Below are 13,061 nucleotides of genomic sequence, written 5' to 3'. Positions count from 1 at the left end.
ACATGCTGAGCTGTGTGTCACTAATATCACTGAATGAAGCCGTGGAGCTACAGCATCACACTGCAAACATCACGTTGCCATGGGAACCAGACGTTTATTTAGTTGACGATGCAGAAATCACATAAATATGTTTTAATGTTTGGTTCTGATCTGCTGTCAGGCCCGTTTCCTCTGCTGCTGCTGCAGCTGATAGAACGGATCAGAACATGGATCATTCTGCTGGTATTGATCACAACATGGAGAACATCCAATCAGTAACATTCATTCACTCTGATTGGGCCAAAAGTTAAAGTGATTTCCTGCATTCTGGGACAGAGTCAGACCTGAATGAGCTTCAGCACCAGATCAGGTTTAAAAGTATGAAGGTTAAAGTTTAACAGCTTTGATGTGCAGAAATAATCAGCTGCATTCATCAGTACAATTAATATATGAACACGTTGAACAGTTTTCTACCAGCATTCCTGTCGTCACCATGTGCAGTAGCAGCACTTTTTACCCTCATAATTCTTTATATTCGTCATTGTTCTCCATTAAAACAACCTGTTAGTTAAAGCAGAAGAGTCATGTGGTGTATTCTATGTGAAGCAGGAAGTCTGATTAGCAAAGAAAGCCTGGACATGTTGAACTGGCTCCGTAGTTCAACCCTCTGCTGTTCACGGAGGACAGACAAGACCGTGGGCTGTCTGGAGAGCTGAGAACATCAGAGGATAAAGTGTTCTCTGTGGTTTCTGGTGAAGCAGCTCGTTGCAGGATTACAGACTGTGTAAGATGACAGGCTGTAATAGAGGTGGAGGCGTAAAGAACCAGAGCAGACCAACGACCGTAAACCTGCCTGGAGATGACAGCTGAGAGTTTTCCACCGATCCAGGTCTTTGTTCGCACTCGACAACAAACAGTTTGACTGAATGTGGACAAAAGGCCAAAAATCAAGGATGCAGAGAAACCCGATCACAGTCACACATCTGTTCAGCGCTGCCTACGACTCATAATCCTCCTCTCCCGTTATATTTAGTTTATTTGTCATTATATTAGTTTGTTTGTTTTGTTGTTACCTGCTTAGTAAAGCGTCTCTGAGTACCTGGAATAGCGCTCCATAAATATTATGTGCTCTTATTATCAGGCAGAAGAAGACGGCCGACTTCCTGAGAGAAGCCGTGGAGACCCGACTGCGGATGTACATCCCCTACATGGAGACCTGGCCTCAGGTACAGTAACCTGCACTGCAGGTGGGCCGACGCCGACGCCGACACCTGATGCTGGGCTTTGTGTCTGCAGGCGATGAGCATCCTGCTGCTGCCCCACAACATCCCCGACAGCCTGAAGCACCTGTCCTCTATGGTGGACGACATCTGGTACTACGCCGGCGACCGGTCCACAGACGTGAGTGGATCCCTCCGTCCTCCGTCCTCCTCCACCTCCACCTCCAATCACACCTTCCTGTCCCCCCTCCACCACCACCCACACTCCATCCGGCCCGCCACCGCCCAGGTTACTCCCCCACCGACACCAGTCGAGTCTGAAGGAAGCTCCGTTTAGCGACTTCATTAAAAGGAAACTAAAGAGCTGAGAGGATGAAGCTGGGCCGAGCGCTCTGTCCGACACGCCGAGCAGAAGATTCGCTGAGATCCAAAATATGTTTCACAAGTTTAAGAATGAAAAAAGGTCAACTTAATATAACGTGAACAAGATACGACTAAATTAATCTCACAGCGATCAACAACAGATACGGCATCCCTCTAACCCTCTCCTTCACCAGCCTGAACCATGTGACCAGCTCCCACTAATAATCAGAATTATACATTAATATAAACCGTGTCATCATCTTATTAGTGATATAAAATCATTCTCTTCATGTTTCAACTCATTCGTGGCTCCTACAGCCGCCATCAGCAGCAGGAAAACCTCGGTCTGTTAACCAGGCTGAGCTCAACAGAAAACACGTAAAAGTTCATCTGCATTAAAGAAAATACAGTTTAGTAGATGACAGATAAACTCATTTGTTAGTTTTTTAAGCTCTTCACTGAACCTCTGCACTTGACAGACTGCAAACAGCAAAAGAAATGTAAAAAAACAAAGTTCCTCTTCCCTCCCGCGCTGAAGGCAAAAAATAGTCCAAAATGACAAAACACTCGCCTGACTTTAGTGAAATTGTTCGTAACAACTCAAAAATGGTCATTTTTAGCTCATTCTAAGTTATTTTTGCAGAGTTTTCAAATTTTTGGGGGCAATTTTTGAGTCATTTTGGACCATTTAATGTTACTTTGGACCAGTTTGAAGTCATTACAAACATGTTTTTGAGTCATTTTGGACAATTTGAGATTGTCTGAGAGGAAAATAAATCATTCTGGATCGATAAATAAAGGCAGCATGGCTCAGAACCAGTGAAGAGAAATGAGACAGGAGCAAACAACAAGAACCAAAGCCCAGAACCTGCTGCTTGGAGCCCAGAGGGTTTATTAACTGTCTGATGTGTTTCTGTGTGGATGTCTGTGTTGCAGATGAACTGGTACACCAAGCGGGCCGTGCTGACGGGGATCTACAACACCACCGAGCTGGTGATGCTGCAGGACTCCTCCCCGGACTTCCAGGACACCTGGAGCTTCCTGGACAACCGCATCCAGGACGTGGTCAACATGGCCGGCACAGCCAAGCAGGTAGAGGTTGACCGGCCTGTGAATAAACACACGACTGAGCTCAGACTGAAGGACAACCTTCTGCTGCTGTCGTCCTGAATGTGTCGCAGCAAAGTCAGACTGAGCGAGTGGTGCAGAGTGAAGGGAGTCAGGTGACTCTTCACCCGTTTCCTGTATCGTGTGTTGTAAGTTGTGTGTTTCTCTGTGTTGTGTAGGTGCAGGCGACCGGTGACGCCGTGGTGCAGGGGCTCATGGGAGCTGCTGTAACAGTGAGTCCTTTCCTCCTTCGTTATTCCTTCATTAACTCACCCTCAGGTTCATATTTCACATCAGGCAGGACTCAGGTTGACTTGGACCAAAAACAATCAAACATTGAAACTCTTCCTCAAACGCTTCAGCAACGTTCGGATGTGAAAATGTCGAGATTGTTTTGAAAAGCTTCGATGGTTATTGTCGTTATTTAGAAGTTGTTTTGTTGACGTCAGTCTGCTTTATGAGAACTATAGACGGCAGTGTTGCAAAAATAAATCAATAAAAGAATAATAAAATAAAAGTGGAAATAAAATGAAGAATAAATAAAACAAAAAAAAAAAATAATGTGGCAATTAAAAGAAAAGGCTGATAAAAGTAGAAATATAAAGACAAATAAAAAATAATAACCAGTTATTTTTATTATAGATTTATTATAGATATAGATATAGATATACACACACACACACATATATATGCGTGTGTGTGTATAGTTTTTTATTAATTTATTTTTTATTATTATTTTCATTTTTCTTTTTATTTATTTTTTATAATGTCACTTTAAAAGCAAAGGAAACATGCGCAGCAACATGAAGCTGCAGCACCTGAACGTCGGGTTTAATGCAGAACAGCGTCTTCTCTGTAGTTGGAGGGTTCTGATGATGAACAGCTCTGCAGCAGATGAAGCTGAAGACGAGGAGTTGGATCAGAACCAGAGCATGAAGATGACACAACACTCAAAAAAAAAACTCTGCACGTATTTTTTCCACATGTTAAAATTTGAGGCTGTTTCAGCAGCAACATCTCAGGAACCGTTCAAAATAAAATCCTGAAACTTTCACTGTTATTTCTCATATCGTCGTTGATTCAGAATCTTCAACAGTTAGATCCAATGTTCTGTGGTTATGAGGAAAAGTTCTGTCTTCAGCTCATATTAACAAAGAAACTGATAAAGCAGAATCTGAACCACGTGCAGGTCACAATAAAACTAAACACATAGAATACTTTAATATGAAATACTTTTGTTTTCCAGCTGAAAAATCTCACAGGAATCAACCAGAGGCGATGATGTGGAGCAACTCTCCGTCACACCGACCATCCGAACCTACAACGCGAGCTGAAGATCAACTTTCTTTCTGCTCGTATTTCTGATTGACTGTAATAAATGTCTCTGAGGTTTTGAATTGGGGCTTTTATTCAGTAACGTGTCCGTCTGCTCACCTGCAGGACCGGCGGCGGCTTTGTTCTGCTTCGTCTCACTGTCCAAGATTTCACTCTCCTGCTCAGATCATCTTCATCCTTTGTATAGAAGGAGCACGATCTGTGGTTGAATCACGTCAGAGTTCAATAAAGTAGTTGTTGTATATTTATCAGCTTGTGCTCTTGACTTATTGAGTTAAGTTTAAATCCGTTATTGTGAAGACTTTCCTGGTTTAAGTCACTGTTTTGTTAAATCCTGAGAAGAATTGTTTGATTTTACTTCCCTGATTAATTTAGTTTAATCTGTAAAAGAGCAGAAATCAGTGAAAAAAACATTGATTTTCTGAAGCAGAAACAAAATCTGAAATGAGTAAGAAGCAAGAAAAATCTCCTCAAACTGTTTTTGTGTTACTTTGCTTAAAAAATTACACAAATTTATTTTTAGAATAGTTGATTTTTTTATGAGCCACTGATCTTAATAAAGGAGTTGTGTGTTCATCGTGTTGTTTGTCTTGAATTGTTGGAAGAGTCACTCACTGCAGAGTAAATGTCATAAATCCATCGACCAGTAATTATTCTCATCACTTATCACTTTCTTAAATAATCATTTGGTTTATAAAAAATAGATTAAATCAATGAACAATCATTAAGTGCGAGCAAAAGGTTTGTTTTACTGCAAATTATTATCGCAAGAAAATTATCACATTTGCACTTTTTGGCATTTTGTTTAAAAGCATTAATAATTCAATTAAATAGTTATCGTGCGTTAATCAATTTGTTTGTTCTGAATGACTGAATTATAGCAAACAAAAGTGAAATGTTGAGCAGAACTGTTCACGTTTTCTTCACACTAAAACGTGTCCAGCAGTTTGTACCTTCATTTAATTTTAATTTTTTGAACTTCTGCATAAAGGGAATTTAAATCAGGACTCCAGCTAAAGATTACGTTCTCAACTGGAGCTTTCAAATCACGGAAATCAATAAAAAAAATTACAAACATACAAAAAAATACAAAATTAAAATAATAGTTTTTTGTAGTTTTGTTTTTGATTTTTACTGGAAAAAAATATTCTAAAAATTGGACTCTTACCATATTTGTTGTTTGTTTTTAGTCAAACCAAAAATTCCAAACAAACTTTATTGTAAACCACAAGCGGGAAATCGTTTTATTTTGAAAACGAAGCTGATGGCATTCTAACCCGGATGTTAAATATGAACCCGCCTTCTCATCTTGTTTTAGCCAATCACTGACCGCGGTTTTAACTTCTGACCAATCAGCAGCCGAGAAATGTTTCCGCGGAGGCCTTCCAGCCGGAGCAGCGGCAGCAGAGTGTGTGTGTGTTTCCGGGCGGTTTCGTTCAGTTCTCGGCTTGTTTAGCTCCAAGGATGCCGTATGCGAACCAGCCGACGGTGAAAATCACAGAACTGACGGACGAAAATGTCAAGTTCGTCATCGAGAACACGGATTTGGCGTAAGTACCGCCTCGGTGTGTCCGTAGAGAGGCTGTGTGAGGAGCCGGAGGCGGCCATTGTGGTTCCGAGCAGCAAAACACAGACACGATACAGAACCAACCGCTAAAAGCACTGCGATAGAACTACGTTAAAGTCCAGTGTGTGTGTGTGTGTGTGTGTGTGTGTGTGTGTGTGTGTGTGTGTGTAGAAGGTAGATTAGCTAATATTAGCAACAGACTCAGATACTTCAGAGTTTAAATCTTTTATTTATTGAGGCTTGAATTCAGTTTAGGAAGAAATGACAATAATGATAATAAAGTTGTGTAGAGATGGATCAGATACGGTGAAGATTAGTTTCTGTTTTTTATTCTACATTGGCTTTAGCTAGAAATCCCCAGAGCTACATGTCAGCCTTCTCCCTTCACAGTTTAATTAAAATAACTTCACTGGTCCCGTGCAGGTGATCCATGTGTCTACCTGTATGCAGTCTGACGTGTTGCTCAGTGAGCAGCTTCTGTTTTCACGATCGATGAGCATCTCTTGTCCTCACATGTGATAATTCAGTTGTTTTGGTGATTTGTTCGTATGGATCTGACTGAACATTTGCTGTATGTCGTAGTGATGACGTGTGTCAGGATGCAGCCTTCAGTACGATGGAGCTCAAACATCCCAGGAAACACATTTTATTGCTCTTGCTGTTGCCTCCTTGTCTCATTAAGTATGTTTCTCCGTTCTCAGGGTCGCCAACTCGCTCCGTCGTGTCTTCATGTCAGAAGTTCCCACAATAGGTACAGGAGCCGTTAATGACCTCGTAGACTGGATTAATGTCTTCTGGAAGCTTTTAGATTAAACTGATGCACTCTGATGATTTTTTTGTTCCTAAAACTAAAAAAACAAAACAACACATAACAATGAAAACTTGGTTGATTTTCTGTAGGACTGGAACACTGCAGTCTGTGTTGAAGTCTGAGACTCAGAATAACCTGCATCTCCTCATTTCCAGCCATCGACTGGATCCAGATCGATGCCAATTCATCGGTTTTGCACGATGAGTTCATCGCTCACAGAGTGGGTCTGTATCACAGCGTCTGGATCAGCGGGATGAGTGCAGTCTGGTTCTAATGCTGAAGTAGGACCAGGTGTGAAGTCTGCTGCTGCAACTAACTCTGTCTTCTGTGTTGTCAGGCCTCATACCGCTCACCAGCGATGACATTGTGGACAAAATGCAGTATTCCAGAGTGAGTAGCCGTCGGGATGCTCGGTGACTGTTAAACGTCATCTTCTGGTGATCATTGCACCGTCTTTGTCTTTCCTTGATCTCCGGTCTGCCTCTGCTCGTCCTGCAGGATTGTACCTGTGATGATTTCTGTCCCGAGTGTTCGGTGGAGCTCACGTTGGACGTTCGGTGCACCGAGGACCAGACGCGACACGTCACGTCACGAGACCTGTTCTCCACCAACCCCAGAGTCATCCCGGTGAGGCCTTCCTCCTCTCACTAGCCTCGGTCACGTCTCAGTGAGAACTGACTTATTAAAAACATTGTTAATTAATTAAACATGTAAAATAAGTGGCTGTATTTGTATTCACTGCCTTTAAATTAGTTAAATGCATCATCTGAGGTCAGTGAATGAGTCTCAGTGATTGTAGAATAAGGATCTGGAAGGTCCAGTCTCTGGTGGATCAGAACTCCTGGATAGAACTACACCATGAAGACTGAAGAACCCTCCAAGAACTCTGTGGAAAGGTTGTTGAGAAGCATCAGTCAGGAGACGATACCAGAACATCTCCAAGATACTGAACATCTTCTTGGAGAAGGAGATTGGTGAGGGAGGCCACCAAGACACCGACGACTCCTGGAGGACGACCTGATGCAGGAGACCTGGGACGTGGAGAAGACTTGTTTTCCATCAATGAGTCGAAGCAAACAGCCAAAGCTCCACAGAGATGGTTTAAAGACAACAAGGTGAAGTTCTGGAGGTCCAGTCAGAGTCCAGACCTCAGTCCAACTGAGAACTAGTGTCTGGACTTAAAGTTCTGTTCCCTCCTGATCCCTGTGGAACCCGACAGAGTCTGAACAGTTTCATCAGAATGAGGTGAAGCTGCAGCGTCCAGATGTTCAGACTGATGGAGACCAACAGGACCATGATGGAGCTGAAGGTCCATCTGCTGAACCCTGACTGGAGGGGAAACTGAAACAAAGGCTGTTATTTTATTCAGTGAAGTGTTAACTTACGGTTACTTACATGAGGAAGCAGCAGAAGAAGCTGACTGTTGTACTTTTGTTTTGAAGGTGACTTCCAGGAACCGAGACAACGACCCCAATGACTACGTTGAGCAGGACGGTGAGTGTGAAGCTGTTTCAGAGGGAACCACTGGTGTTTTTTAAATCTAGATTTTGATTTAATCCTCCTGTGGCCTCCTGAAAACAGACATTCTGCTGGTGAAGCTCCGTAAAGGTCAGGAGCTCCGGCTCAGAGCGTACGCCAAGAAGGGCTTCGGTAAGGAACACGCCAAGTGGAACCCGACGGCGGGCGTGTCCTTCGAGTACGACCCAGACAACGCGCTGAGACACACGGTCTACCCACGACCTGAGGAGTGGTAGGTTCTCACTTCAGTGCTGAATGATACCATGGATCAGTGACTGAATCATGAGCCGTTACTGTGATTCTCAGGCCCAAGAGTGAATACTCAGAGATTGAAGAGGACGAGGTTCAGGCTCCCTACGACCCCAACGGAAAGCCAGAAAGGTGAGCACATGGTTTGTAAAAAAGGTCCGTTGTTGCTCAGAGTTTGCTTATCGGTTATTTGGACACAAACCTGAGCTCTGTGAAATGTTTGAGCTGAATTTTGAGACGTGGGGTTTCTGTGTTTTTACACTCAAAGAAAAAGCTGGGGAGCCTCCTGATAGGCTCAGCACCAGCCATGAAATGTGGTGAGGACGGATTTTTAATTATTGGACCTTGAAAATTAGGTGCAAAATTTAGAATCCAGGCTGGTACTGATCCCCAGAAAGTTTGTGTAAGTGTATATACATGGATCTACTAAAAATACAGTCTCAGGTCGACATTTTACCAACTGGTGAGGCCTCGATACCAGTAGAGTCTGATGTGTGGCAGGTCAGGGTTCCAGTTTTTTGTTCTTTTGACAGACAGTGCTGTGGACTCATTGGTAGGAAACAAACAGCTGTTCATGGAGGTCTGTATGGGGCCAATATAAGGGCTGATAACAACTGATCTGACCACAGCTGGAGCCTTCTGCTCATGTAGACCTGCTGGAAGCTGTGGTGCACGTGTCCTTCATGTCTGTGGGAGTTATGAACCCTTAAATGACGTCCCAGCAAAACGTTCCCATTAAGGGTGAAATTACAAACATTTAAATTCTCGACATGTAGCCAAAATGTTTTACTGAATTTAGTTTTTGGTCCTAAATAAATACACTTATGAAACCTAACAAAACCTGAGATGGTGCAGAAACATCCGTTTTGAATCCATCGACCCTGAACGCAGCTCATCTGCGGCGTTTCTTTCACCTACAGGTTCTATTACAACGTGGAGTCGTGCGGCTCTCTCCGACCCGAGACCATCGTCATGTCGGCGCTCGCCGTCCTCAAGAAGAAGCTGAGCGACCTGCAGACGCAGCTGAGCCACGAGATCCAGAGCGACGTCCTCACCATCAACTGAAGAGCTCAGCACCGCTGTTCATCTGCATGCTGACCTCAGATCTGTGTTCTGTCTGTAGCATCTGTTATCGGTGAACCTTTTTGATTACTGTCTAAAGATTATCCACAACAATGAACTCGGTTTCATTTATTTTTCAGTGTCTCCGGCAGCAAAGTGTAAAATTCTATCAGTGGTTGAAACTAAAGCTGTCTGCACGCGTCTGTAATGCGAGGTCACTGTCTGACAGGAAGGTGGTTTGATATAAACTTGTTTTTTCTTTGCTGTCAGTGTAACACGTAAAACTGTTAATTATTATGTTAAATGCTCCTTTTTTAAATAAATCTGTTTTCAAGGAGCGCTGTGTTCATTTGTTAAATATTCCTTTAGGTTCTCAGTGGGTTCAGTACAAGTACAAATTCCTAAACGACTAGACAAGCCATTTAAAAAGTCTAATATAACGGAGGGCTTTCTCAAAATGCTTCAAAGGCAGAAAATTAGGTAAAAAAACAAAACTTAACACCTTTAGAACTGCATTCATAAGGCTTGTAGAAAATGCAGTATCTACATATTTATTTAAAAGATGACTAATTATTGGTATCTAACATTTATTTATTTATTTTACCTCATATAAACAATTGGTATTCCTTAAAATAAATAAATAAATATTAAAGGAGAAACAATCGGCCCTTACAGCTAGCAAGTAAGCCAGTGGTAGCTAAAGCTAATTTATCTGCTTCATCAAGTTTCTTTGATTAAAAACCTAATTTGACGGTTTACAGGTTAGTAGTTTGGTTTGTAAGATCACATAAATAACGACGCAACGGAATTTATTCATATTAAAATCGAAAATGTAACTCAAAATGAACTAGGGATGCCTGCTCATGAAGTTGGGCTATGTAGCGCCTAGCTAAGTAGCCTGACTTCGCTGTAGCTGCAGCTAGCTTTGACTCCGGGGAAATGAGCTAAGTAGCCTAGCTTAGGTTAGCAGAGCAACAGTAACTGTGGTCTTTGACTTCAGTGAAATTCATGTGACTTTGTTTGATTCATCTATGTTTAAGACACACATTTATAAAATAAAAGATAGATTTAAAAAAAAACCAACTTTTAGCTACTTAGCTTGTAACGAAGTAGCCTACCATAGATTAGCCTTTAGCTAAGTAACCTAGCTTAACTAGGCTACGAAAATAGGTTGTTTTTATGTTATTTGTACATTTCAGGTAAATAACTGTGAAATAGTTATTAACGTACTAATAGCTTAAATTTGTCTGCTGTGAAATTCTTTTTTATGGAAGTTTTACATTAATCTCATTTATCTCAGAAACCAGAAGGAAAGTGTGGAACAATAAATGACCGAGACCAGATTAAATCCAAGTTTTAAAAAAACAACTCAAAAACACTTATAATAACTGAGGCACAATAATCTGACTGAATATGAGCCTCCCAGCCTTTATTTTGACGTTGCAGAAAGGTCCCTGAAGGAGGCTTTTTGTTTGAATGCTTCCAATAAAGAGGCTTTTTATTTATTCTAGTGGCGTCTATTCAGCGCGACACTGAACTCATCACATGGACGCAGAGGTCCTCCTGCTTCTTTATGAATCAAGATTCTCCGACAGTGAATAAAACGCTGCGGATGCTGACAGATGCCGACCTGCTAGAGATGCTGCCATGCGGAGGATGACGAGGTGAGCCGCTCTCTGTCCATGCAGAAGGTCGCACCGGACTCCATTCAGATTTCGGCCAATTTAAGATTTATTTTATTACCAGCGACCGTAACACGCATTTTTTAAAAAGCTAACATATGTGCACTGACATACGTGGAGCAGCTTTTTGATTCGGCATATATGGCATCTACCAATCAGCTTTAAATAGTCTTCAACTTTAAACAATCACAACACACCGCCAACTACCGAGAGAAGGAGAGACTCAATTGTGATTTTTCATTAAAGTAAAAGCTTATAATTACATAACATATAGGCCGAAATCACCTAAACTGACCATGACGCTCGGGGAAAGTGTAAAGTTTTGTCTTTTTACATGTGTGCCTCTTCATGGGAGCGAAACGCCGTAAAATTGGCGGTTTACTGCAGAGATTTGGTTGGAGCGTCCCTCCTGGAGAGAAGACAGGAGGTCGCCTATACATCCGGGTTTAAGGAGATGCAGCCTGCATGCAAATGATCCGCTCTCTGTCCTGCACGGCCTGGACCACTGCTTCACTGGGAATAAAGGTTGCACATCACATGCAGATGGAGAAAGTACAGGCAATAAACAAAAAGAAAAAGAAAAAGGTGAAACACTGACAGCAAAGGTGTTCATGCAAATATATTAAAACACTGTAATACTGTGACATTCAAAAGCTGCAAAAACTGTGACAATACCAGCAAATATATGTTAAATAATTATGTTTTCAGCTGATTTAAATACGTTAAAAATGTGTAATTTCATGGTCAGCTCATTACTATGTGTAAACATGTAAATAAGTACATGTACTAGATTTTAAATGATTACTTTTACTCATTTTACTCGATGTCATCTGTAATTTAACAAAACAGGGAAATCTGTAAAAATAACAGAAAACTTTCAAAAATGTATTTTAAAATATCTCTGCAGCAAACTTACGATGAACATCAGGAACACTTCCAGGACAAACGAAAATTAAAATTAATATTGTTGAAAAGTTGTTGTTCATAAAAGTAGGGTTTGGATTAGAGTTTTTATCAAAGAGGGGGGCATGAGGAAAACAAACACACTAAAGCTTCTGTCGTTTAGTTTTAAAGTCCATCCAGGAAAACCCGCCTGGTTCTGGTTCTGTTTCAGTGGATTCAACCATCTCTGCCCTGCGTGGACGAAGCCTCAGGCTCAGAGATGGCCACGATGAGGAAGAGGTTCTCCTCGTCCTCGGCTGAAGACGACGCTGCTAACCTCTGTGACAGCGCTGCCGATCCCGGTTCTGATCCGACCGGCGAACCAGAACATCCCTATGCGTCTCTGCTGTGGTGAGTTCTGTGTCTGTGTGATGCAAGAGGAGGAGCGTTTATTTAAGTGCAAAAAATCTCTTGAGAGATAAAAGTCCTGCTGAAAAAAGTCTTCTTTCAGGGTACTGCCGGTGTTTGCAGGTTCTGTGGATCAGACACTGGAGAGTTTCCCTTTCTCCATCAGCAGCTCATTTAAATATAAATGAAAGAGTAAATAACAAATGAGTCACTGATGTTATCGAGCCGTAAAGTTCTCGACTGTGATTCCACCAAATCTGATGCAGCAGCGATGAAGCACAACAACGCTGCCTCCATTCTAGACAAACTCAAGTGGTTCTCCTGGATTTCACGTCTGAACTTGGACTGAATCGAGTGTCTCTGTGCAGCTGCCACAGCGTCCAAGACTCTCTGCTGAGCTCCAACAGCAGCTTCACCGGATACAGAGGGATCCTCAACTGGGTCATCATCCTGCTGGTCAGCTCCTCACCGCCCAACACATCATCTGAAACAGACAGTAGACTGGATTTAAAATGTGCCTTTTCTTTTTCGTGCCTCTGTCATTTACAGGTCCTGACTCATGCTCACCTGTTCTTGGAGAATTTCATACAGTAAGTGTGAATATGGATGCATGTGTTTTGTACACTTTCACATCTTGTTTGGTTTAAAAAGAAAATATCCTCTGGACATGACTGAAGGCATGGAGGAGGTGTTTCTCTCTGGCCTTCAGTGTGTGATGTAGCTGCTTCTTTGTGCATCTTAAAGGTCTGTAAAGTCACATGTAAACACTGTTTTAAAATGAAAAACTGGCTGTAAATTAGATTTAACCTGACGAGGCGTAAGTCAGGAGATGGATGCAAGAAAATGGCAGCATCATGATGAAGCACGGCGGTGGCAGC

General features: G+C 42.1%; 3 protein-coding genes across 3 annotated transcripts in view; all 3 read left to right on the top strand.

Annotated features, from left to right (window-relative positions):
- coq9 (coenzyme Q9 homolog (S. cerevisiae)) overlaps positions 1–4,252 on the top strand; it is an 8,583-nt gene extending 4,331 nt beyond the window's left edge. Inside the window, exons 5-9 of the mRNA XM_008296806.1 lie at positions 1,121–1,205; positions 1,276–1,380; positions 2,499–2,654; positions 2,849–2,902; positions 3,916–4,252. Coding sequence (XP_008295028.1) covers positions 1,121–1,205; positions 1,276–1,380; positions 2,499–2,654; positions 2,849–2,902; positions 3,916–3,951 — 436 coding nt within the window. The 3' untranslated portion in view covers positions 3,952–4,252. The remainder of the gene's footprint in view (positions 1–1,120; positions 1,206–1,275; positions 1,381–2,498; positions 2,655–2,848; positions 2,903–3,915) is intronic.
- A 1,133-nt stretch (positions 4,253–5,385) lies between these two features.
- On the top strand, positions 5,386–9,549 carry polr2c (RNA polymerase II subunit C). Its single transcript, XM_008296805.1, has 9 exons — positions 5,386–5,554; positions 6,273–6,322; positions 6,538–6,606; positions 6,720–6,772; positions 6,881–7,009; positions 7,825–7,876; positions 7,964–8,132; positions 8,207–8,281; positions 9,070–9,549. The coding sequence occupies exons 1-9, from the start codon at positions 5,469–5,471 to the stop codon at positions 9,212–9,214; spliced, it is 828 nt and encodes a 275-aa protein (XP_008295027.1). The 5' UTR covers positions 5,386–5,468; the 3' UTR covers positions 9,215–9,549.
- Positions 9,550–12,055: 2,506 nt separating this feature from the next.
- The window catches only part of LOC103368428 (diacylglycerol O-acyltransferase 1-like), a 15,110-nt gene continuing 14,104 nt past the window's right edge, over positions 12,056–13,061 (top strand). Inside the window, exons 1-3 of the mRNA XM_008296809.1 lie at positions 12,056–12,186; positions 12,552–12,639; positions 12,733–12,773. Coding sequence (XP_008295031.1) covers positions 12,056–12,186; positions 12,552–12,639; positions 12,733–12,773 — 260 coding nt within the window. The remainder of the gene's footprint in view (positions 12,187–12,551; positions 12,640–12,732; positions 12,774–13,061) is intronic.

The sequence above is a fragment of the Stegastes partitus genome, unplaced genomic scaffold (assembly GCF_000690725.1).
Source record: "Stegastes partitus isolate 25-593 unplaced genomic scaffold, Stegastes_partitus-1.0.2 Scaffold1152, whole genome shotgun sequence".
NCBI classification, from domain to species: Eukaryota; Metazoa; Chordata; class Actinopteri; family Pomacentridae; genus Stegastes; species Stegastes partitus.
The sequence above is the reverse complement of the archived record's forward strand: the minus strand, read 5'-3'. Positions and strand labels throughout refer to the sequence as shown.